General features: G+C 48.2%; 1 protein-coding gene across 13 annotated transcripts in view; it reads right to left on the bottom strand.

Moving 5' to 3' along the window:
- Nucleotides 1-7017, bottom strand: part of MARK3 (microtubule affinity regulating kinase 3) — a 64821-nt gene extending 57804 nt beyond the window's left edge. For all 13 annotated transcript variants that reach the window (XM_075713089.1, XM_075713091.1, XM_075713081.1 and 10 more), the window contains exon 1: nt 6967-7017. In XM_075713089.1, the coding sequence (XP_075569204.1) occupies nt 6967-7017 (51 nt within the window). The remainder of the gene's footprint in view (nt 1-6966) is intronic.
- Nucleotides 7018-26988: the final 19971 nt, after the last annotated feature.

Here is a 26988-nt window from a genome sequence, read left to right as displayed (position 1 = left end):
GCCCAGGGCACAAATCAGGACATGGAGCAACGTAGACTTCGTCAGACCCAGTATGCCCATGTCAATGTTTGCATAACCAATTCTTTGGTTCCAGCACATGTAATTAAAAGGTAGTTTTTAGACTAGCTTGCTATATAATCAATCTTAAGGGTGAACAGTCAGGGCTTCCATCTCATGAAATTTTAAATGCTGTCCTACAAAGGAAAATGCTATCCAATGTGGCACTAAAATTATCAATCCATGAAGGCAGATTTATTCACTGATGTGTGCTACAGCCCTACCATTATGGATGCTGTGATCGAGTGGAACAACTGAGAGGGTCAGACCTCAGCAAGGGAGACAAACAGACCTTCTAGAAATACATTATAGCTGGTAAAGGAGAGAAAACACTAATTTTGATGCATCCATTGTCAAAAGGTGAAGAATTCACTGTGCAATTCTCAGCCTATGATAGCACTCATTCATTTAACTCGTATGACACTTCATGAAAACGAGTGGCTAGTTTAATTAGGTCAATTTTGTCAAACAACCAGTTTAAAGGGAGAAACTGAAGAGCAAATACAGTCTTTAGCACACACAGGCTACACCTTGACACACATTCCTAGTTCTCCCTAACCTCAGCGAGGAGGGTGAAATAAAGGAAAAAACAGGAGCAACAGTCAGGGTAAGGCAGCTACAGCTCAAACCGAGCACAGCAATGCAACTTTCTACACTGGGCAGCCTGACAGACAGTATGGACTGACATACTGCTTTCACTTGGCAGAGGGAGCATTGCTACCCAAAGCAACACTTGCACGCTCACAATTCTGGCCACAGACCAGCGGTGGGAAGAGCTAGTGACAACTGCACCATTGCCCTGAAGATCAGAGTGGGAGAGCACCGACAGCAAAGCACTAACAGCCTTCAGCGAAGGAAGGATGCTCCCGTTCATGCGCATACAGGGTCTGGCTCAGGAGTCCTTCCCATGTATAACCACTACAGCCTCTGCCGATGTATTTGACATCGCTTGGTTCATACTCTATACAACATATGAAAGAGTGAATCTCTTAATTCCATGATTAGCACTGAACAACGCAACAGTGAAGAAATCCTGCTTATATAATCAAAAAGATAAGTCTGGTGTCGGTTAGAAAAGCTTTTTAAAAGCTCTTTTGTTGCTTCACATTATCAAGATCTGACATTCATCATATCTTTCCAGCCAAAGTTTCTTTACTGTTGATTAAAATGGATATTTATTGACATCAGCCTGGGGAATAATAGCTGAAGAGCCAACCATATTCTATTCTTCATCAACAATACTGCCAACTAAGTTGTTTCCAGAATCATCACTGTCAGTAATTACATGCTAAACAAAAAAAAAAAACCACCTCACCATTGGTTTTCAAAGACCACATTGAGCTTGCAGATAGAAAACTTTGTTTAGGCTTTAACCCTGCAGGAACAAATTTTATTTCAAAGTTAATTTTTGTTTATATGTGTATATATACACACACATACGGAGCTCAACAAGTTGCTGCTCTACGGGCCAAGAATTCTTCTTAACCCAAGGGTTTCATCCAGGAGACTGACTGGAGTGTTATCACAGGTGTACTCAGTACCTTTCAGGTTTATGTTTTAAGAGCAGTAAACACCTATTCATCATACGTTCTAAAGCTTTTTAATGGCAGATGATCTCCACGCTAAGCAGAGCCAACCTTGATATGCCATGAGCCTAAAAAAAAAAAGTGACCTCCATTTTTGATCTGGCTGACATCCATGAGGCAGCATTGCTTGACTGAGAAGAGGAAGTTGCACACACATGCTACTTATATATCAGATGAAATGGAGATCTGGAGAGACAAATGCCTCCACTCTTAGAATTCCTTTGACTTGAGTCACCTGAGACATGCAGTCAACAGGAATTGTCCGCTTACATTAACACAAAGATGTCTGTTGACTAGAATTAAAATGGAGAATTGAGCAGATAAGGATATTAGGTGAGTGGGTAAAAAAGCCTAGGAAGAAGTCTGTGAAGTATAGTGTACTAAACCCCGTATTTCCTCTTACTTATTTTCTTTCAATGATTTCTGTAGTTGTGTTTTTCAGACTGCTACTTCTAAGGCCACAATTTAAGTCACATTCAGTGGTGCTAATAAAATACGTGAACTAAGTCTGAATTTAACAACTTCTGGAGTAAGGTCCTGTAGCTTAGTTTTTCTGAGTTACAGAAATAATGTAAAACAACAAAAAAAAAAAAAAAAGGAAAAAAGGAAGTTAATTTCCAGGAGCAGAACAACACAATTTGTGAAAGATGCACCACTGCAGTTATGTATCTTTCTTTGTAGTTGTGGCACAACTCAAGTTATCTTAGCCTTAGGGTTCTGTGCTATGACTGGCTTAAATGAAACCAAAACAAAAACGGTAAGAAGCATTTCTAGCCTTCCCCACCTGAACTGGACATTCCCATCCTCTCCTCTGTGTCAGTATTTGCAGCCACACAGAATGGGGATAAGCCCACTTTTCTTAAGGGGTCGTTTCAGTCAGATCAGAGAGCTGACTGGACTCGTCACACAGCCCCGCAGTAATTAGCGCTGGCACAAACCACAGGTGGGAAGAGGCAGCCAAGGCTGACACCCCCAGCAGCCTCCTATCAGTTCGAGCTGACAGTGAAACCAAATGATTAAACAACACGGCACAGGCTGTTTAGCACAGCTGAGGAATGAAACCTCTCACTTCAAGATGTGAAAATACTAACAGTCAGTGACTCGCAGTGTCACACAACCTAATCGGGTATTTTTTTTTGAGTACAAACACAGTACTGGACCTATCAGGCATCCCAGGTAGGAAGAAATGCACAAAAAGCATTTTCCTTCTCTGTGAAAATTTGGAATTAAAAAATACATCCCAGATGAATTCCTAAACCGTATTTTATTTCTAGTTACTTTGCCACCTTCATCTAATTTAATTCAAACCAGAACATTTATGACAACTGGTGAAAAATATGGAAGAATGTAGATGGTCCCTGTAGCAGAAAATCTACCAGAACTCTTGGCCACAGGCATGCTTCCCTCCTTACCCACTTCTTTAAAAAAACCTCAGGATTTCACGCTATGGAAGAAAGCATTCCAATTACAGATCTATTTGTAATAGGAGAAGACTGATAAATAATATATAGAATAATGCGAGCTTGCATATTGTCTGCAAATGCTCTAATGCATTTCATATCTAATTGGTAATAAATCAAGAGGTACCACACTAACCTTCACTGTATCAAAGTAAATTTTTGAACCTAACCCTGCCTTTACTAAACCTTTTTAAATAACAAAAAAATTAAATGAGATACTTTTGCTGCACAGAATCCTTTTCTATAGGCTTGTACAAGCACAGTTGCCATCACACTGGCATTTTTCAATAGCAAATTTTTCACATTAGGCACAGTCATGGAGATATTTTAGTCTCGCTTTTCCTCAAATTACTTAAAAGTTTTAATTCAGACTGGCCTGCAGTACCAACATATTCAAAACAGTTACCTTTTTTCACCCAGAAACACAGCTGTGGACACAGAGGTTCAAATTAAACTGTTTGGTCTAAGATTATTCTTCTCTACTTCATGCTCTTAAAAAAAAAAAGTATCTACCAACCTCCATACCACCTGTATTTCCATGTTTCTGTCTACAGTTCTCCATCATCTTGCCACTCTTTGGGAATTGTTTTTAATGAGTATTTGTCCTAATCTCCACAATCTTGTTTCTTCTGCTCCTATTTCTTTGCCACTGGTTGTCCTCCATCCTGTCATATGTACATTCCTCTGTGCCTCCTCTTATCTTTTGTTTTCCACCGTCTACCTTGCTTTTCCATTGCGTTTCCAAGCTCTTTCTTCCTCCATCTTCTGTCCCTTCCTCCTCATTACTAGTAAAACAAGTTTACTCATTCTTCTGTCACCTAGTCTTAGTGTGTCACCAGGTCCTTAGTCTCTGCCTACCTTGTCTCCCAGTTTTGGATCAAGGAGGTCTCTGCTGCCTCTGTTGCTTTTTCTCCCACATGCAGGACATAATTCTGTGTAAGACAGAAAAGATCTGATCCTCTCATTCACTTCTGTCCCCTGAGCAGCTGGCAGCCATTACTGCACAAGACACGGCCAGCGAGGAGCTGCTCTACCTTTGCAGTGAGAAGCCAGCTCATCGCAGGCCAACAGCCAGCTTCCAACTGTCCAAGTGTGAAGTTCCTATGATCACAGATCATCTGGGATGCCTTTCGTCTCAAAACCAGGCGACTTGGAGCCAAAATCTTTAATCTCAAAAGCACTACAGGCTTGATAGCTGTGAGTGGCTTTGGGGAAAGTCACTGTGACAGTATTTCCACTTCAGCAGTACATGCATGAAGCGTCTCAATAAGTGGTATACGCTGCCTTAAAAAAAAAAAAAACCAAGTACCGACAATTAGACCTTGTCTATTCAACAGGAGCTGCCAACCGCTGAACGTGGTTAACTGCAAGCACAGACAATGATAATTCACGCTCACCGTCATTCTGGAGGCTAACTTCATTTTCAAAACTGCAAGTATAGGCATGGATAAGCTATGATCAGCACGCTTCAACCAGATTCAACACCAGCCAAGCCTTTGTCAGCAGTGGTAACCTTCCAAGCAGAGAGAAGGTGTTAAGGGGCTCCATGACCACAGCCCAAAGGCTGTCTGAATACCTTGGCACCTCTTAAGCCTCTTCCCACCTGAGCTTCAGAGAGTCCTATGAGTATTAACTAATTAGACTTCTCTTATGTGAAAGGGAATCAAGGGCTCAATTTACCTGCCAACACAGTACACCCAGCTCTGGGGTGGAAGAACAGCTAGTTGAAGTATCAAAATCATCACATTTGGTATTTAAAAAAAAAAAAAGGAGACTTCACATTCACAGCCATAGGGGTAATTCAGACAGACTAAATGTCAGATTTCAATTTAATTTTAAGCAAGGCTGCAAACAATGCATTTTGGTAAATTTCTAGATAGCTCATGGCCAGAACATCAGAGACAGCTTCTTGACGGATATGGTATTGTACTGAGGGGGTTGGTTCAATGGATTTGGTGATTACTGGGATTAATCACTCCCTGTCAGTATCACTACCTACAGCTACTTCTGTGGTCACCAGCCCAGATTATGGCAGTTGAAAGATATGCCTTAATCTAAACCTAAGGCAATTCATCTGCAAGCAAGACAATCCCCATATGTTAAATTATGAAGATTACTAAAGAGAAGTGTTAGACCAATATTTTGAAGTGAGAACAAGGTGCCTGAAGTGGAAGACATAAAAATCTAACTTCAAGTGCTAGAACACACAGCTTGTGAATAATGTATTTCCTCGAGCATGTACTAAGTCTTTCCATCGTTAAGTTATCCATAATAGAGCTTAAATTAAATACATTAGAGAACTCGATCTGAACACTTTCTAAAATTATTTACTGGGTGGCCTCCACACATATACTTGGAGCTTGAAAACCTCAGTCAGGTTTACTTATAGACTGAAACAATTATCTGAATAAACTTTGTACAGTATTTTGTAGAGCATGCTATAACTTCAATTCTCCCCATGGCATAGGAAGGGCCACATAATATTTTAATTATTTTCCTCCACAAGGCAGGAAGCTCATTGAGATTTTACAAACAAATACGCTTAGCTGGCTTTTTGCTCAATACAGCCCTTAGCCTGCAGGTTGCATCTAGTGCTAAAACAAATAAAGATCACAGAAGTTGGAAGTGCCTATTATGTCAATAAAATCTAAATCCCTAGTAATGCAGTTATTGTTCCATGCAGCATGTTTTCTAACGCTTCATCTGGTCTTGTTTTAAACAATGGGGCTACCATCAGTTTTCTTGGACCGTTTATGATCTGGAACAATCCAACAGTTTTTCCTGATCTTTAACCAAAGTTTCCACTTTTTATGCCAGCCCAAAATATAAGAAGCCCTCGCAAAAAAAAGCCTTCTCTGTCAAGCTTAGCATCTGTCTTCTAAAGAGTATCAGATAGCCTTTACAGAAAGCTGAATACAAAGTTCACCGATTGACTCATTTTAGGCTACAGTGAGTGACAACTCCCTTCTGTTTATCATTTGGGGACGTGTCAGAGCCCATGCAGAAAAATGGTTAGACAGGATACACCAGGATCAAGTAAGTTTTAACTTAAAAGAAATACAGTTCCTATCTGCAGAAAGGAGTCTCCTGCTGAGCGTCGTTTGTGGCTATCTGCTCATGCGGTAGGAATACTTTTTTGTTGTTGTTTCTTTCTTCCTTTAGCATAGGACCTGTGCAATTGTTAATACAGTGCTGGACTCAATCTTGTAAATAATATGTCAGTTCCTAAAGCCTTGCTTTGTTAAGGAAAAAATGAAAAAACCCGGGGCGGGGTGTGTGTGGGGGGGAAAACAGGCTCCCTTATCTGGAAGGTAATTCCAATAAAGAAACCCTTTTAATGTCATCTGAACAGGTGACTAGCGTAACAGCGTCATTATCACCGAGAACCCAGCAAATTAAGCAGGGAAGAGGCCTATTATCTAGGTCACCTAGCCCACCCCTTCCGAAGCTGAAGGATTCCCATCTGTTTACCAGGGGTTTATTCGGCTGCTTTCAGCAGTTAAGTTTGCAGATCAGGAGAAGACAGCAACCCACCAGGACCCCCCTCCCCACCGCAGATCCTTTCCCTTCCCCCGTTACCAACACAACCAACCCGGTCCTCGCCTCCGAGGGACGCTGGAATAAAGCGTTAGAAAGGGGAACACCGGGTTTGGGGGAGGGATGCCCGCAAATGCTACGGAACAGGCGAACCGTGCTGGGGTGGGGTGGGGGGGCAGTTAAAAAATAATTAATTTAAAATAAACCGGTAATTTGGGAACGGTGCAAGCGGTAAGAGGTTAATGCCAGCCCCCCGCAGGGCGATGCCCCCCGGCCGGCCGGGGCGGGCTGTGCGGGCCGGTCCCCCCGCGGCCGGCGGTACTCACGTTCTCGGTGTCGCGCTCGTTCACCGTGGGCAATGGAGTCCGAGTGGACATTTTACTTCACTCGGGCGGCCGCGCTGGCCGCGACGGCGGCGCGCACACACACACACACGGGCCCCCGGGCCGGGCTGCGCGTCTGCTCGGAGATGGTGGTCGCAGGGAGCCACCATGAAGGACGAGGTGGCTGGCGGGGGGCGGCGTCGCGTCGGTGCCCCCCACCCTCCGGCGGCGCCCCACGCCCGAGCTAGATCCCCCTCAGGGAGCGGAGCGGCCTCGCCCCCTCCGAGCCCTCCGGGCTCATCCTACAGCCAGGCCGGGGTCCGCGGGGGTCAGCAGCGGGGAGGGGGGCGCCTCATCAAGCGGGGAGGGACGGAGCCCGGGGAAGGGAGGCGGCGAGGGAGCGGCTCCGAGGGGGGGAAGCGCAGGGCGGGCGGGGAGGAGACGGCAACAGCGGGGCGCCGCGCAGCCCGGCTCCTCTCGCCGGCCGCTCTCCGCCGCAGCCGGGGCACGGCGGCTAGCGCAGGCCCGCTGCCGAGGGGGCTCCCCTCTCCTTCCCCCGCCGCGGCCCCGCTTCACCGGGCCGCCGCTCGCATCCCGGGCCGCCCCTACCCGCCCGCCCCAGGCTCCGAGAAGGTCGGCACCCCGCGGGCCGCGGCCGGGCTGAGGAAGTCGGGTGCCCGCCCAACGCTCGCCCGCCTGCCTCCCGAACTGCCCCCCGCCGCTCCCGGGCGAGCCAAGATGGCCGCCCGGCTTCCTCCGCGCTCCAGCCCAGCTCCGACATGAACCGGAAGGGCCCGCCCCTCGCCCGCCGCGCCGGGGAGGCCGGCGCCAGCGGCTTGTTGCTAGGGGCCGCGGCGGGGCGGGGCGGGGGCGCCGCGGGGGGCGGCAGCGGCGGCCGGGGCCGGCGGAGGGGCCGGGCCGGGCCCTTCCTCGTGTGGCGACGCCCCCCGCCCCCCGCCCCGTCCCCCGGGGGTCGGTCAGCGGGAGCCCTGCCCGTCCCCGGGGCCCGGCCTGGCGCCGCGCAGGCAGGGCTCGGCCCTTCGCCCCCCGGAGCAGCCCCGGGCGCGGCGCGGCCTGCAGCGGGGGTCTCCTCAACAGGCCCTCGGGGAGCTGCGGGACCGCCGGTGCGGCTGGGCCGGGCCGGGCCGGGCGTGAGAGGAGGAACCGTGTGAGCCGGGGCGGGGAGCTGAGGTGTTGGGCAGCACCGTGGGGCAGAGGGGATGCAGCCGCGGGGGGTGGCTGGAGAAATGGCAGCGGCTCCTCCTTGGGCAGCCAGTCCTCAGGCGGAGAAGGGTCGCGGGGGCAGACCCGGAGGAGCAGGAACGGCAGCGTGTGTAGTCCAGAGACTTGTCTGCTTACAGCAGTGTTCGGGGTTCGGTCCTCAGGTCTTCGGCCAAAGCGTGTCCTCCCTTTTCTTGGACTTCGCCAGCCCAGAAGATGGTGTGTGGTAAAGAAGGGAGCTCACACATTGCGGGGTCTGAGGCTGGTGTGAGCAGATCCACCTGGTGCAGTCAGGCGCCCCAACAGCGCTGCGTTTTCATACCAGCTTGGTGCTTGATTCATTTGGTGGAGGAGGGTGGAAGCCTGGGCCATCAAATCATGCTTCGTGTATCCAGTACTTACTCTGCACAATCATTTTTAAGTGTACAAGGAAGATCACGGTATAGTCATGAGTATCTAATTATGAAGTAAAAATGAGAAGTAGCTTGTGTATATTCAGTATATACGTGGTTTAGAAAGAAACCTATGTCTGTTTTTTACAGAGAAAATATGAACCTCTGTGGGAAAAAAAAACCGCTAGATATGGTGGGGTATGTAGAAACTTGGCATCTCTGGGGATCTGGCAGCCTAGCGATAACATTTTGTCTTTCTAAAGCATACTTTATCTGACAAACTTTATGTCTCATAAATATTTACCAGCTGAGCCTTGAAATCCATTCTACAATGTAGGTAATACTTTCCTTGCTTTTAGAGACATGAGCAAGGAAAGATAGCCTTTGACCACTACCCAATAAATAAGTTGCTTGTCTGTTACTTCATCACCAGGACTACAAAATGCTCCACAACACCTGACCTGCAGAAGGAGAAACCCAGTAGACTTCCATGATGCCTTATCTTCCTCACTCTCAAGTTAAGCTAGCACCTTGCTCTGTGTCAATGACAGGAATTTTGGATTTGAGTACTCGCCTCTTGTGCCAATGATCTGTATTTCTGTGCATACGTATACATCCGTGTAGTTAATATGCTTAGATGGTATGTACTCATAGGACAGCCACTCTCCCTGGGTAGCAGGCAGGACCCTTTGCACGGAGAAGGGAGTGGGAGTTGCCTCTACCTGGTTTGCCAAGGTCAGCCACAAAGCCTGAAGCAAAGCCAGGAAAAGTATCCAGATCTCCTGACTCTGCTTTTGCCACAGGGCTGCTGCTTCATCTTTGGCTTTTAGGTTGCCAGTAGAATATGTTCTTTACAACAAAATTGTAATTGACTTGCGACAGAGTCAGAAAAAGGGTAAAAATAGACAGGGGTTTACTTGGGTTGTTAACCAGACTAATGCTCTCAACCCTGCACTCGTGGGCACTCCAGCTAGCATGAGAAGGCTGAACCGGAGGCATTGGAGCCGGGGAGCGATTCGCAGAGTGTGAGCAGCACGCTGAGCTCGGTAGTGCTGTTTGTGCCTATGGGTTTACCTGTCCCGAGCCTTGGCAAAACTGACATCTGTGGAAGTTGTGTGCGCAGGCATGAAGAGGTGTTAAAGTAAGCTGAGCATTGTGTTATACGTTCTTGTGTTGCCATTCCATGGAAGCAGGAGTCACTCAGATAAAATCTGAACTATACAATGGTGGATAGTTAGGTGAAAATCCTAGGCCTGTTGATGCAATAGGAGTTCTGCTATCGCCCTCAATAAAGCCCACATTTAATACTCACAGTCCAAATAAAAAGGGTCTGGGGCGGAGATGCAGGGGGAAGGGGAGTTGTGGGGGAAGGAATGTTTGTCTTTCAGTCATGTTTCTGAATGGCAAAGTGATTTTGAAAGAAGAACTTTTGAAGAAAGTGCTTGAGACCACAAAAGTAACAGCAGCTGATTTTGCTGTTTTATTGCCAATAAACGGTAACATTGATTAGTGCTGTTAATTTTTTGTGTAGCAAAACTTGCACAGGGAATGACAAACTGCATAGCAGCTACTTTCTTTTGTATTTCATTGTTGCCGTATTCTGTTTCTCATTTAAACAGATGAGTTCATTTCAAAGTGTATTCATTTTCTTCTTAGAAATTGGGCTATAGTCAAAAAACATTGCATGGGTTTCCTACTTCATTGTGGTCTACAGATAGTCTGCATATTATCAGGTACTACTTAAGCCGCATTCACAAATCAGAGGTGATTTTTTTCCTATCTAAATGCTCTGAAAACTCAGAAAGCAGTCTGATAATCAAATCGTGCTTTCTGGTTCTTGTGCTATCGCTAGTGATAGTGACAGTGATTTTGTAAGTGGGACTTAGATGACAACGTTTGTGTGTTATCCAGAATAGCCTGCAACTTGTGCTTTGAGCTGTACTGGCTCCAGTGCTAGCAGTTGTAAAAACTTGTTTTTGCCAGTAGAGTTGGAGAGTATGACTCAAAGACACACAGGAAGCAGATCTACTAGTTAAGGTACCTTTTTTATGTCACTTTTTTGGCTATCACTACATACGAAAACAAAAGAAAACTATGATACAAAACGACATTGTGGTGATGAATTTAGGGTTTTTTTTCTTCTGGACATTAAAAGTCACACTAAGAATCTTTTAACACTGCACTGCGCAGACAAAGTAGACCCTAGCTTTAACAGCATTTGCGATCAGAGCAAAAAATGTTGGAATTGATTACAATTGCTGGACAAAATATAAGGATTGCTTTTAATGTATTAGAATGCATGGGGTTTGAGTCTTAATTCTGGAAGAAGGATTGCAAATGCAGAACTGGCTGAGGAATTTCTATTCCCCTCACCTCACTTTAAAGGCTGGGGACTGAAAGACATCAGTTGGTAGAGGCAAGTAGAGAATCAGCCAATGTAATTGTTGTAGTTGCCTCGTGCACTGCAGCTATGACAGTATACAGCAGCTGGGAATCTGCCCAAATATTAAATAATTTTAATTTGTACAAAAATAAATCGTTAGCCCTGATATGACTTTTTGGTGTTTCTGTAAGCCTTTACAAAACACATTTTAAAATGTGTTACATCCACAGGGATGTAAGCAGTATTATTCATTATTTTTCTGATGCCTTACTGGTTGTTTTTCTTGTAGAAATTCTAAGTTAATCCCATGCAGTGGAAGATTTCCAGGGCTGTTTCATCATCACTGTTGCCTTTAAAACTAAAATCATTACTTGTGTTTGAAATCATTATTTGTATTTGGTTTTAAAATTTTAACTTCCAAAGAATACATAATCTTAACAGTGTTTTACAGTAGGAAGAAGTGTGTGATTTTGAAAATGGCGATGACGAAGCTATTGATAGAAAAGGACTGATTACAGTCTGCAACCTGAGTCAATAGTCCATGCTCAGTTATAATGAGGCCCAAGTGCAACCCGCTGCAAGGCCAGGGCGAAATGTGTTTTTGATGGCAGAGAAAGAAATGGGAAGAGAAAAGATCTTCCTCCTTGACTTCATGTCCATCAGAGAATGAGATCTGAAAGGTGGGAGGAGATTTTGTGTGTGTTGACTTCTTCCTTCGATCTGTGCCCATTTAACTTCCAAAGCTGGCTTTCCATACAGGAGAAGAGCAAGTCCCTGAGGACAGCAGAGTGGCTGTGGCAGTGCAATTGCTCTGCATTCCTCAGGTATCGGAGAGGTTTAGGCACTGGGCAGCAACTGTGAGAAAACAGGAGCAAACAGTGGTGGTTCCTGGACTGCACGCCTCGTTAAATTCCTTACCTGTAAGGCCAAGCACACTGTGCTTTGCCTGCAGAGCCATATGGCATGGTACACGAGATGTGAACCTTCGTGATGGGATCACTATTGAGTGCCTGAACTGCACTCATTCCACCACCCTTTGACACAAATGCCTGTACGGATCATAGGCTCTGGGACAGAATCACACAGCTCCGGAGAGCTGGGTGGGAGCATTGCTCTCATGGGTTGGTGCAAGGTCAGTATTTAGAAAAGTGAGAGAGTTGAAGATATCTCCTTAGCCTTCCATAAACCTCATGCCTTGTGGGTTACAAAGGAAATACAAAGGACAAGTAGCCAGTTGGTGGTGATGCTAGCTCTGAATTTGACTCTGTATGTTTGAAGCTAAAATAGGTGTTTTATAACAAGACTCTTCCATTCCTACTAGTACATGACCCCAACAGAGCTGCATCTTAAACATACATCCTTTCGGATGCTTTGCGATCTGAGTCAGGCATGTTACTGTTCCTCCTACACTGTTTCCTGTGTGGTTGGTGCTGAATCAAAGACTCCATTCACAATGATGGGAAAAGAATAGATGACTAGCACACGTAATGTTTTCAAGTGCAAATTAATAATTGGTGTGCCCGAGTCTTAGAGGGAAGTAATTGTTTTGTAGCAGTAAGATAAATTCCAGGGTTTTTGGGCACAGGTTATCTAAAAATGGTATAGCCCACATGTGTTCAAAAAGGAACATCTAAAATTGTCGACAGGCTAATGGAAAGTACACAGCTTGGCTGAAATTCCCAGGGCCCACAATAAGCCGCCAGAGCTGGATTTTGCTTGGAGAGACTTGCCAAGGAGTTGTTAGAGCTTCCTTCTCTGTCTCCAACCCCGGAGCATCTAGCATCCAACCTGCAGCTCCCACCTGTAATAACCATTTGCACCTTCAGTGGTCAGTGGAGCCTCTCAGCTGCCGTCTCTGTTGGGTATATCCTTCCCTGCTCCTCTCTGAGAAGACTCCTTTATTCTCCACAGACCTCCAAGTGTGTCTACACAGACAGCTCAGTGAACACCCACACCCACGTGTAAGTCCACCTTGTTTATACAAGAGTGTGTTCGGGGACAAGCTTGGGCTGAGCCTCAGTACTCTCTGAGGGCACCTCAGGTGAAGGCCCAGGTTCTTGCTCGTACAGTCTCCAAAGCTTTGGCAGAACCAAGCCCTGAAGTCCTTTTGTGTGGATTTCCCTGAAGTAACTTGTTTGATTTAGATTGTATCCTTCATTTAAATATTGCAAGAGGTAAGAAATCCATGAGCAATCCAGGAAAACTGTCCATGTGATTGTTCCCACTCACTGTTAGAAACATTTGCTTCTGCTCTGGATATGCCTACTTGTCTTGGGTTTGCGTGGCAAGGTTTTGGGAGCCGGGGGGGCTACAGGGGTGGCTTCTGTGAGAAGCTGCTAGAAGCTTCCCCTATGTCCGACAGAGCCAATGCCAGCCGGCTCCAAGATGGACCTGCTGCTGGCTGAGGCTGAGCCCATCAGTGACGGCAGTAGCACCTCTGTGATAACATATTTAAGAAGGGGAAAAAAACCCAACCCAACACAAACTGCAGCTGGAGTGAGGAGTGAGAATATGTGAGAGGAACGACCATGCAGACACCAAGGTCAGTGAAGAAGGAGGAGGAGGTGCTCCAGGCACCGGAGCAGAGATTCCCCTGCAGCCCCTGGTGCAGACCATGGCGAGGCAGCTGTGCCCCTGCAGCCCATAGAGGTCCATGGTGGAGCAGAGATCCACCTGCAGCTCAGGGAGGACCCCACGCTGGAGCAGGGGGATGTGCCCAAAGGAGGCTGTGACCCTGTGGGAAGCCCCCACTGGAGCAGGTTTGGTGGCAGGACTTGTGGCCCTGTGGAGAGAGGAGCCCAGGCTGGAGCAGGTTTGGTGGCAGGACTTGTGACCCTGTGGGGGACCCACGCTGGAGCAGTCTGCTCCTGAAGAACTGCACCCCATGGGAGGGACCCACGCCGGAGCAGTTCGTGAAGAACTGCAGCCCGTGGGAAGGACCCACATTGGAGAAGTTCATGGAGGACTGTCTCCTGTGGGAGGGACCCCACGCTGGAGCAGGGGAAGGGTGTGAGGAGTCCTCCCCTGAGGAGGAAGGAGCAGCAGAGACAACGTGTGATGAACTGACCACAACCCCCATTCCCCGTCCCCCTGCGCTGCTCGGGGGGAGGAGGAGAGAAAATGGGGAGTGAAGTTGAGCCCAGGAAGATGGGAGGGGTGAGGGGAAGGTGTTTTAAGATTTGGTTTTATTTCTCGTTATCCTACTCTGATTTGACTGGTAATAAATTAAACTGATTTTCCCCAAGTCGAGCCTGTTTTGCCCGAGACGGTAATTGGTGAGTGATCTCTCCCTGTCCTTATCTCGACCCATGAGCTTTTTGTTATGTTTTCTCTCCCCTGTCCAGCTGAGGAGGGGAGTGATAGAGCGGCTTTGGTGGGCACCTGGCATCCAGCCAGGCTCAACCCACCACACTACTACTGACAGCTTCCAGCTATGGGATCTCTCCTGCTTTTTTCTTGTGGATGATCAAACTTTTACTCCCAACCAGGACTCAGCTCAGCCCACAGCCATCTCTTTAAGAGGCTGAAGAGATTGAAATCTTGGGGTCTGTCACCAAAAGGCATCCTATTCCAATTTGTAAGCACGAGCATGCATGTTTTCTCTGATTTGTCTTCACTTTATCTCTCGGTTTGTGCTGTGGATACCAGACGTGAACATGGTATTCCATCTGCAATAACATGAAACCCAAATACAGATGTGATATAGCTTATTTTGCTGATGCCACAGCCCAAGAACCCATTTAGCCCTCTCAGATACTCTAACTCTGAACTCTGGAAACTCATGTTCAGCTGTGACTCATGTGCCCTTTTCAGTATCTCTGACCCTTCCCCTCCACACACATATCTCGTATTTTGAAACTATGCTTTATTATTCCTACAAGTATGATTTTTAACTTTGGTCGTACTCAAATGTGTATTGTTCACCTGAACGCGATTTTGCAAACTGGTTTGCTCCGCACCAGTGACACATCCTTTAATTTCCACCTCTTCTCTCCGTCTTGGTGTCATCTGCAAAGCTTATCAGTAATCTTTTCCTTTCTTTACAGTCCTTGATAAAATATCAATTGGTGCAGATGAAGAACTGATTGTGCAGGGTTACAGGACTGTATTACATTTTTCTGCCGTTAAAAAACAGTTGATAAGTAGTTGCCACCTTGAAAACTGACACAATGCACCGGCCATCCTGTGGTGGGAAAGGGCTAGAGGGAAAATAAACAACTTGGAGAAAAACCAGCTGATTACCAGGGTCTGCCAGCGAGCAAAGGGAAGGGGTGCAAGGACCAAGGGCTCAATAAATGGTCGGATGGGGGACACTGAGCCAAACATCCCAGGGCGGCACCCAGGGAGCCATGCCTGCTGCCCACAGTGCCCCAAGCACCCTCCCAGGAACACCATGGTGGTGTCTAAGGGATGATTAGTTAGACAACCATTTTATATGTGTCATCTATGATTCTATGTTGGGTTTGTATTGTTCCGGTTTCCTAATCAACATGTCCTGCTGCAACAAGTTGAAGGCCTTAAAGAAGTCCAGGTGTTTTACATCAACTTTGTTACATTTATCACTCAATCTTGCAGTCTCCTCAGTGAAAGGTAACAAGTCAGTTTGAAAGGGTCTCTTCCCATAAACTCCTTTTGATTGGCATTAATTATATTTCCCTACCTTAATTCTTTGTTAATCTAGATCCATATGAGTCATTCCATTATGCTGCTGGGACTTGTGTCAGGAGACAGGCATATAAATACTTAGATCTTTCTCTCTACCTTTTCCAAAAACTTTCCCAACTTCTGCTTTCCTTTGGAGCTTCCCTACTGCCCAGAAAGTTGCTGGAGATCACACGCAGTTCTAGCGCTGTGCTTATGCGTTGAGGACATCCTGGATAATCACCCTGACAAAGCAATCCGTGTTACATATTCTACTGAAACAAGAGGTTTTTGAACAATGAATTAACTCTACAATCATAAACAACCTTTGCAAAAGCTTGGGAGGAAACATTTCATTAGTATGTTTGTCTTGAGTTTCTATACCACAACCTAGTACTATGGCTACAAAGGGTCTTTTTTAAATGCATGGATGATTTAAAAAAAGGATTTATAGAAGACCAGCCAGGGGGCTGCACAGCACAGACAAGTTTTGTGTATGGTCCCCAGCATGGTGCTTCACAGCACTCTTCCAGTGCTAAACCACCTTTTGCCTTCCATTCTCCTCAAACAATGACAGCAACCCAGGAGATGAAGAAACAGCCCCATACTTACTACTATTACTGTCGATGCATAGATGTGTAGTAACATCATCACTTTTTTTTTTTGTCTGCTTGTTTCAGAACATCAAGGAGATGACAAATACATAGCTTATTTGGGCTTGTTTCATAGGAAAAGATGAGCTGCTGATTTCAAAATATCTGCTAGAAGGTCAAGAGCTTCAAATTGAATTAGAAAAATATTACATTAATGCTGTTGCCCCAATCCTGATTAGAATTCACATCACATAAGAACATAAAAACACTTTTGGAGAGAGAAAGGATGTTTTATCATCTAAGCACAGGACAGTTTTCAAGATGCGTAGAACAACAAAATGAATTAGAAGGAATGTTTTAACATTATCAAAATAAACCACAGGAATTAGGACTATCATCATTTCAAACACACACAAATAATAAACTCAAGTCCTGTATTCATCTGCATCTATATTTATCTGAACAGGTATCTGAAGTTGCTGGTGAGGCCCAGATTCCCCCCGGCTGCCCCTGCGGCGAGCCTGGCTGGCGCTCCCCGGCAGAGAAGATGTGCTTCCAGCTCAGGCTTTGGAGGAATGGGACATCTTCGTCCCAAAATAGTCAGGGCACTGGCTCTGTTTCTTCCTGGCCAAGAGTGCCAGTCACAGCTCAGCCTTTTTCCACTGATGACAATAAACGTTTTGGGATTAGGTCTGCGATGTGTATGAATCACATAGCTCTGTATGACTTGCTTGAAGTGCTCAGCGCTATATAAACCTAATAAATGAACAGTCCCTTCTGGCAGTGAAGTCTGTGCATGCTGCAGGTATTCTCCATGGAGAAAATTCAGCCTGCAGCGTACAGCTGAAGAGTTTTCTCCATGTATCATAGAATCATGGAGTTTCCCTTTGAATAAGCTTGCATCAATTTTCTTTTCACACGTTATACAGCATCACATGATTTACAAGCAAATGTCTAACTACAACTGTATTACATTAATTACCTTGCATTGCTTTTCTTCCCTCTTGCCCTTCCCTTTTCTAGCCTGGTACTTCTCCTGGGACTTGTTGGACCAAAGTCTCCTTTCACCATTCATAAAAATACCATTGGAGCGGCCGCAGCTCCGAGCTGCTGGGAGCAGGGCAGGTGGGGAGCAGCAGGGATGCTGCACCACGTGAAGGGCACACTCTTGCCTGGGGAGTGCTGCTTTCAGGGGGCTCTGCACCCCTCTCCTGCCCTCACTGAGTGCCCACTTTGCCATCTACCTTCTCCTGGCCTCTTTGCTTGTCTGGCAATGGAATGATAAGTCTTCCTGACAGGATTTACCCTTGCAAACATAGGATCCCGTTGAGCTAATAAATACTTCCCGTCATTGCCTAAGGTTGCCAACAGTAACATTCCCTTCCCCATTTATAGGAGGTGCTGAATATGGCATCGGTACTATTAACACCTTTAACGTTTCTCCCATTAACATTTTCTGCCCATAAAAGGGTTTTCGTATTTTCTGTGGGTTCTGGTTTTACTTTCTTTTGTGGCTACTGAAGCTCAAGCCACCTGAACTTTGGGACTCAGCCTTTTAAATTTGTTTTAAAACTTTCACAATAATTATGGATTTTTCAAGCTGATTTTGAAAAGCGAGATAATATTGGAGAGAAATGCAGGTGTATGACTTCGAATGCTTTAGAAACCTTTTATACTTAACGTTTTTTTCAATAGCAAGATGGAAAAAAGGAAGAGAGAATCAAAACACCCATGAAAAAGAGCCACCAATAATTTTTAATATAAACCTTTTCTAAGACTTGCTGAGCAAAGGAAAGATTCCTCCCTCTGGAAGCCAGCAGAATGGAGAGGACTTTGCAGATTTTTAAAGATTCAGTAAATGCTTGCTCGTATTTTTCAAACAGCTCTTGCTGAAAGCACTTTTGTGTGTCTGCATTAGCAGATGAAATGGTTTCAGCCCCAGTAAGAAGGGAGATAGGAGCTGTGCTGTTTCCTGCTGCCTTGCCCCAGGAGGGCAAGGGAAGGACGGCATTGGAGGGGCTGAGGCCGGCTGGGCTGCGGAAGGCTTCTGCGGGGGGAAGAGGAAAGGAACACACATGCGGGACATGAAGGAAGATCTGACAGACTGGAAAAGCACACGGATCTGAGGAATGGGGAAAGAGCTAGCGGCTGGAAAAACACACAGGCACTAACCCCAGGAGAATTTTCCTTTTGAGTAAATCCGACCCTCTCATAAGGAGGAGCAAACTGAGAGGGCATGCTAGGTCCCACGCTGGATATGATCCTTGGTGGCTTAAATTCCAGTTTCCTAATATTGCCATGCTTCAGCGAATATTGCAGTTGGTTATTGTGGGGATGAACCTCTAGGACAGCCTTTAAGAGGAGGAAAATCATTCTGCCTCCTTATATGAAGCAGATGACCTGCTAGGGCACTCGTCCCCCGGGGACATTGCTGAAGGTCTGAGGCATCACCTGCAGCCACCTGAGACCAAGCCTGGGCTCACCTGGGACCAAAGTCCGACTGCAATGAGTTGAGCAGGGATGTTTAGAGGACATTAAAGGGCTCCTTTAATGGGGCTGCCCATTAGAGGAAAACATGTTGTTTCCACAGGGCTATGTTTGCTCCGTGTTTGCCATCCGCTGCCATGTCCTGTAGCCCCCTCCATGGCGTTGTACCCTTGGACTTTAGGATGTCTCTCAGGGCTTCTCTGGGAAGACCCAGCATGGACTGAGAGAAGGCTTGGGAAATGCACTCTGTCCTTGGCAGATAGCAGTGCTGGGCAGAGACAGGCACTGCAACTCAGCAGCACTGATAAATGCTATGTAAGCATCTATACACACACATACATATATTTATATCCCTGTGTGTGTGCATACATATAGCAGGAAACCACCTTCTGCTCCCTTCGTAACAGACCCTCCCGGTATCTGTAAGTGTGATACACGCTCCCCTTGGGAATCCATGGAGGCTGTAATGTATAACAGAGTAGGATTTATCACGTTCTCTAACGCCTAGGGAAAAGACTAACACTATTTTCTAAAGTACTGCATTGTTTTTGGGTTCAGCTATATTACTTGTAATATTTTATATATGTGAATATGATGCACTGCAATGAAAACACCTTTGTATCTTTTTCTAGTAAGTGCATCTTTCAAAACAAGGAATGATGTCAAATGATGGAGAGGAGCTCTGGGTGTGGAATGCACAAGGAAATGCATAAAAGATGAAGTCCTATTTATGTTTCTTGCATGCACGCAAAAAAAAACCCAACCAAAAAAACAACCCACCTACATTAAAGAAATGCTATTCAAGCTACAAAGTAAATCTGCTGGCATGTGGCCTCTCTGTACTTGCACGTTAGGATCCAGGCTTTAATTACAGGACTGCACGCTGCTTTTCAAGAGCCCCCCGCATACAGGACCTGCTCTGGGGGTGCAGAGCTGCACGTGGGAGAGGAATCCCCTTTGCTGTGCTGCTGGAGGTGGCGAGGCTGCGGAGCTGGGGGGGAAAGTGTCTCCCCAGGGGACTGCAGCCTGCAAAGCTGAGCTCAACAGGGACTGCAAAACTCCCAGACGCTGAAGTCCAAGGGAAGTCTGTGCAATCAGCTGCAAAGGCAGCGTGGAGCTGACACGCTGGCCAGCACGGAGGAAGAAAATCTCAGAGCTGTTCACCAGGATACGCTGACAGCGCACGTCTGTGCTGTGTGGTTAGCTGGGTTAGAGTGGGTACCTCTACTAGGAGCAATATAAATGCATTAGCGCAATGGTGTGGGCTAATTTCCCCTAAGCTCAGCAGCTAAACTGCTTTAGGGCTCGCACAGGGCTGCTTCAGGTATCTCTCCACACAGGATTTTTCTCAGCTGTTGTTCTGCAGGTGGGAACCATCCATTTTGTGCGCAGAGATGAGCCTGGGCGGGGAGCCTTGAAGAAACAGTGAAATGAGAAACATGCAGAGGCAGCCTTCGTTCCGTGTCCCCTAACTCTGGAGTGGCCGGCTGTGTAACCTCAGCTTTCTAAAGGTCACTTGCATGCGTGCTCGCCTCTGCGTGGGCGCTCCTGGGTTGCAGCAAAGCAAAGTGGAGATCCCCCATGCCTCGGTGACAGAGCCAGCAGCAGGGCTGGAGCACTGAGGCCACCAGGCAGAAGTGTGACAGGAGCTAACAAAGCGTTTGTCACAGTGGAAGGCTGCCATCCACAGCGTGTCAACTGAGGTGAGACATAGGACCAGAGTGTTTCAGCTGATGACAGAGGAGAAATGCAGATGGGAATATTTTGTTCATCCCAGGCATTGCAGGGGACACATCCTAATGGGGAGAAGGGACTCCTCTTTCCTCCTTTTGTTCCATGCCCTCAGAGGTCCAGCCCCTCCTGTCCCCCAGCTCCTTATCCCAGCTTCCCCCTCCTTGTCCATCCCACCCCCATCTCAGACTTTCCCCCTCTATCCTCAGGGCACCCACATCTCTTCTCTTTACCTCTTCATCTCAGAGCTTTTTGTTGAGGACAAAACATGTTATCCCCCAGCCTCACCCTTGCCAAACTACCTTGACCGAGATCTCCTGGCACGGCAGCCAGCTGGCACGTCCGAGGCCAGCCGGGGTGGTTAGACCCTGGCAAAACATAAGCGACTGAAACAGGTTTTACAGTAAGAAATGCGGGGCCGTGCTGAGAGCAGGCAGCACTGCCAGTCAGTGGAGACATCCTGTGCCCAAGCAGCCCGCGAGGATGGCTAGCAAAGGCAGGGCATGTTCCTGCAGATTTCGTTCATCGTGGCCATGGTGTTGTAGCCATTAGAACACAACTTGTGGATCCTTCTGTCTTATTAATCTGGGAAAATAATTGGCTTGCTTCTCATGAGCATCCTTCAATGTCAGCAGTGCTGGGCTTCATGGTGAGCCATTTCTGGGAACCGGATCTGCAGTTGGGAACAGATACTTCTGCTGAAGCGAGTGTCTTCTGCTTTCCACCAGGCAAAGTTCTGGCTCTGAAATTCGGTTCAGTTGCCCTCTTTCCCAAGGAAGCTGAACGCTTGCATGACTTTGTGGGCTTGAAAGCATTTCATAACTTAATAATAGGTCACATTAATTCATCTTTTTGCTCTGCCTTTACTCTTTAGAAAGACGGAAGTTATTTTTTAAAAATAAAGCATTGCATATGCCGCATGTGGGAAGTGGTGGTTTCTAGCTATGGACTGAGGGGGCAAAATTGTATAATTTATAACTGTATCGCAAATAATGAGTCTGATGCCTGCGTTACTGTGATTTTACACTAGTCTAAAAGTGGAGTCATGAAGCAGAGAGTCAGCCCCAATATGTTATCACTCCATTGCAGAGCTACTAAACATTGAGAACCAGATTCCTTGGCTGAACAAGAAGAGTTTCATTAACTTTATTTTTCAGTTCAGCTAATGAGCCAGGCTGCAAATCCTTTGCATGATTCAAACCCAGCACTTCTGCACCAGAAGGTAGTCTGGGGTAGGTGTGGAGTCCTGGACAGAAATCAAGGACTGGCAAGATGTCAGGAAAATATCTGCTCATCTGGACTGCCTTCAGTGCAGCTACCCTGACTTGTCCCAGCTGATGAGCTGGCCCTGAAGTCACAAGGCAGCACCTGAACCTGCAGTGTGCTGTTCAGTGCCTCTGATTTCTTTGAGAGACACGAGTACAAGACAGGATGAGGTCCTCGGCAGCGTGAGTTCAGAGGAGCAGACGTTTGCTGCTGACTTGCCAATGCTCAGTCTTCTTCCAACATACCCACCGCTACAGCAGCTCTGCTGCCTTGGGGGGCCGAGATGTTTGAGCTCGATTTGTGGCACACGCATTGAAACACAGAATATGGGCAGGGTGAAAAACCAAACCAAACAACAGCAAAAAGAAATGCCAAGGTACAGCTGCCCAGGTGCAGCTTGTGTCCTTCCAGTGCCTGCAAACCATGCGTAAGGAGAGAAGGTGAGGCTGGCACGAGGTCCCCTCTGCCCTGCCAGCCCCTGCCATGCTCTGTGTCGTGGGGGATGCTATCCCAGGAGATGGCAAAATGTGGCAGACCGGACCCCGCTGTGAGGAGCCCAGGGCAGCCTCCTTCCCCAGTACACAGGCACCAAGACGGAGCCATGTGCCATTTGCCCCTATGGGCTTATCCATCCTGACTCCCTCGGGCTGCTCCCTCCCCACACGCTGCTGGGAATATCATCCCCCAATCCCAGTGCTGCTGCCCGTGGGTGCCAGCACCCCTCGCTGCCGCAATGTGGGCTGCCTCTCACCCTGCCCGCGCACCCACTGCAAGCTCCAGGAGCTCCTCAAAGGCCTGATCCTCCTTTTGTGCCACCGAGTCAGCCTGTATCTCCAGTGCCGGCAGCAAAGTCCATCCTGATGATTCCCTGCTTAAACAAGAGAGACCTCAGGCTCCTTCACTGTGGGAGGAGGGCTTCCTGGCCGAGGGAAGAAGATATCACCTTTCCTGCCCTCCTACCAATGAGCCCTTTCATTACAAGCACTAGTAGACCTTTCACTACAAGCACACAACGAGGAAAACCACAGGTTTGGATGCTAACCACAAATTTTCTAGTCCGATGAATCTCGCATTTTTCATTTCCCCAGCAGTCCCTCCGGTTGCAGGACCAACCCCATGGCAGGACTCCTTCCTCTCCCTATGCAAGAGGGATGGGATGGTCCTTCAGTGGGTTTGCCTTTCCCCAGGAGGGGAGAGCCCTGGGGCCGTGGCTCCCCATCCCCGCGGCAGCTCCCTATCCCCAGGGCCGGCTGCCGCGTGCTTTCCCGGTGAGGTTACACAACGGCTGTGGGAATGGCGTGTTAGGACAAGGCGTGTGAGTCACCAAAGGTACCGGAGTCTTATATAACCCCGGCATACATTTTTGGAGTGCACTTCAGCTGAAAGGGCTGTCAGGAGCCCTGACAAAAGCGACAGCCTGGGAGGAGCAGGGCAGAAGAAAGCAAATACTGCCATTCCTTTTCCCCCTCTCCTTACATTCGCTCCTTCTGCCAAGACCTTCTCCAGATCCAGGTGGCCCTGGGTAGTTGGAGGACCAGGGACCTTGCACATCCCATGGTGTGTGACAACAGCTCCTCCAGGACGGGCTTTACTGCAGTGTTTTGGGTCTGAATCTGGAATCTTCATAAACAGACCAAATTCACTTTCAAGCCCACTGTCCTCTGCTTCTGACCCAAGGCTTTGCCTTCTTCTCCATCAGCTCAGCCTGCGTAATCCCACTTTTCCCTCTGTGCTCTTCTCCGTGCTGGTGTCACAAGCCTTTCCTAGGATTTCTGCCATCCCGTCTGCACAAGCTGCTGGGGCTACTGGGGTAGCACCTGAAACCCCATGTACAGCGTCTGAAACCCCTTGTACAGGGCCCATGTCAGGATCTCAGCAGGGTCTACATGGGGAGAAGGGCTTCACTTGACTCGCAACCAATCCTGCACACTGGCAAAGAGGGATGTGACACAAACCAGGCTGCCAGCCTGGGAGTGTGGCACCTCAGAGGTGCAGTTTAAGAGAGCATAGACAAGGATCAGAAGAGTTTCCATGCAATGGGGTAAATTTCCGATTGCTTTAACTTTGAACTGAGTGCATCTTCCAGTTCCTGCATCAAGCCCTAAGTCTCATGATGCAGTCGACAGGTAAGCTTTCACCAGCAAATGCTGATTTGTGAAAGCCAAGATGTTTCGTGGTTCAGGTTCAGCTCAACTTTCATCAGGTGGCTCTCCTGGCTCCAGGATGGACTCTCTGGACAAACCCAGGGCCAGAGGAGTGTGAAGGGTTACAGCACTCACCTGGACCACAGGGACCCCAAGCCAAGCTCCATCGTGCGCTTGCCAGCTCCCATCAGCAGCATGATCTGGAGCCAGTGGGCTAAGGAGATGCAAGATATTCGAACAGCTCTTGCTGGGATGGTCACACTTCTCCACCATTAACCATTAACACCTCCACCAAATTTAACCATTTGCATCATGATTCCAGCTCTCCCAGGGAGCGGGAAGCCTGGTCCAAGTCCTGCACCCATTGAGGTTGAGTTGTGTTGGTGGAGCGGAATGGGTCAGCTGGGGGGATAGGAGAAGGACAGAGAGCAGGACAGGGAGCTTCTTGTGTAGGGGAGAGAGCAGCAAATGAGGGAATCTTGCTTTATGAATCGGATAATTTGTGCATAAACAAACCTTTAACAAAGTCTTGGCTCCATCCCAGCATGGAAGGGGAACACCGTCTGCAACTGCTATATAACGGGCTCTCCCGGATGGCTGAGGCTTTCTGCAGAGCAGCAGAGCACAGCTGCTGTGGAGGCGACCAGCGCGGCCAGGACTGGCTTGCCAGCAGCCAGGAACGACAATGCGTGGGGCTGGGAAAACCAGGGGCACAGCTTGGAGCTGGACTTTGCCAAGCAGTGTCCACCACAGATGCCAGCATGTGGCTGGTGTCTTTGCAGGGAAGCAGGGACCAGCCCCAGCACAGCTCCCTCTCACCTGGAAGAGGGGTTTGGAATTGAGCTCAGAGGCTGCATGAATCATGTAACCTATGGGACAGATTCCTGGTGGGTGCTTCCTCCAGGCATGCGCTAGCTCAGGCTGGGGCACCCTGTGCAGCACCTTCCCCCCGCGATGCTCAGAGCTGGTGAGGAGACCGAGAGCCATCTCTCATGGGCAAGAAGTCCCTCTTCTTCTAGCCAAAAGAACTCAAACGTCTCCCTCATGCTTGGATGCCGTGAACCCGAGCTGCATAGACCACGCATCTCCGTATTTTACAAACACAGGCCAACCCTGCAGGCATTACTCATTCCAGCGAGCCTGGAGGGGTCCTGCGAAAGAGCCAGCTGCTTCCACAGCTGGAGGGAAACGATGCACTTGGCAGTGCACCCCATGGCTGCAAAAGAAAACCTGCATGCGCACGCTAGCCTGAGGCACCCCTGCTTCCCGAGCCGGCCTCTTACTGAGCTTGGGAAGGAAGCAGGGCTGAGAACTGACAACTTCTTCATGGCAGTGGTGCTGCCTGGCCAGGAGGCTGGGGCTGCCCTCGCCCTGGGGCTCAGATGGCAAGGTGCCACCACATCATGTGGGGCCGGTTCCTGGGTCTCTTCCCCCAGGGAGCTGCTTTCTGGGCCAAGCAAACCAGGAGGCAGACCTGGCCCTTCGGGGCTGTGCAAATTTTGACAGACCAAGCGGCCTCCCGAAATGGGCCGGCCAGGTGCTGCTGTGACAGGGCAGGGAGGGATGGCTCTGGAGTCGGGGCTTCCCTTCCCTGTGAAGCAGCTGATCTTAACTGGGTACATGAGTGTCAACAGGTGCCATGGAGGGAAGAGGAACGAGGGGATATTGGTGCAGCTGGAGGAAGTATTTATAGCTGCTTTTTAAAAAACCACGTATAGATCACATCTCTGTTAACGTATGTAACACAATCAGGAACCTGAGCTTTTTATGATCCCATGGCTGCAGGATTTCCTGTGGAATCCTCTACCGGCCACAAAAACAAGCTAAAAATAAATGCATTAAAAATGAGACACATACTGAAACATGTGCATGCCCGAGCCTCCTCTCTGGCCAGTCAATTGGGTAGTGGCAGCAGGAGTAGGGAAGGGGACAGCCCATGGAAAACTCTCTGTAGTAACTGCTCTGGTGGGTCCCAGTCCCCAGAGAGCTCCAGGCATGCAAAGGTGAGAGCGGTCACTGCTGACAGGGGTTTCAAGAGTCCCAAACATAAAAAGCAGGAGGAGTTACGAAATGGGAGCAACTCGCTTCCCATTAAAGCTCAGGAGATCCGAGTGCCTCACTGGTTCATCCTCCTCTGAAAATCTTACCGGGAGTTAATTTCCCTGAATGCAAGAGAGCAGGTCTGGTTCAGACCTCCCTGGCTTTACACCCACTAGTGATTCAGCTAACTCTTGAGTTCTCTTCTCTGTTTGATCGACGAGGAAGAGAGCAGAAGCAGATTGGGATTCCCCCAGCTGGAAAGCAAAGCCAGGAAGCCTGCCTCTCCCCTGTGCAGGCTGGTCCCCAGCTCCTTCCAGCAGCACCTTCCCGCCCGCGCACCGGAGCGGACACCACCACGAGGCTCAGAGCTCCAGAGGGGCAGATCTGCATATTTAGCACTCCCATGTATTTCAGAAAAAGATGCAGAAGTAATGTTACTCCATGCGCTGAGAGATGGACAGGGCCACCAGTTCATCTTTTGCAGCTGCTGGGCTGCCTGTCAGGCTGGCCAGCAAAAGGCAGGGAGAGAGTTTGGGCCCTGGTATGGATGTTCATGAGCCAACCCCCATGGGTAGCCCCATGAGAAAGCATCCATCACTGCTCTGCAGGGTCTCCCAAGCCCCCATGGGCACATTCTCCTGCCACTGCCACATCCCCACAGCCAGGCCCTGGACCCCAGCTCCATTTGAAATGATGGTTGCGATAGGACGCGCTCTAGCTCCCGGAGGGAGCCGTGCAGGGGAGACAGGACCCGGAGAGGATGACAGCATCACCTGGCAGCTCAGCTCCTCGCCCTGCCTTGGGCTCCTCCCCTCCTCTGGAAGAGGGCCAGAATGCCAGAACACCTTCTCCCTTCCAACAGGTAAATCCATCACCTTGGTGCTGCTGTCTGACACCTGCATTCAGTGTGTAAGATCACCCGTTAACAGGATACATCATTAATTAGGGCAGCACCAGAATTCCTCGGAGCTAGCAACAGTGTCCCTTAAGAGGAGAGGAGTGAGATTCCCTACAGCTGAACTGAGCCTGGACTCCATACCCTCTAATTACCCCAGGCTGTCATGATTTGGTTGTTACTTGCAGCAAACACCCTGCAGGCAGCAGCGTGGAGGAAGGTGGCTCCTTCT

Source organism: Pelecanus crispus, chromosome 6 (genome assembly GCF_030463565.1).
Source record: "Pelecanus crispus isolate bPelCri1 chromosome 6, bPelCri1.pri, whole genome shotgun sequence".
In the NCBI taxonomy this organism is placed as follows: domain Eukaryota; kingdom Metazoa; phylum Chordata; class Aves; order Pelecaniformes; family Pelecanidae; genus Pelecanus; species Pelecanus crispus.
This window is presented reverse-complemented; position numbering and strand designations above follow the sequence as displayed.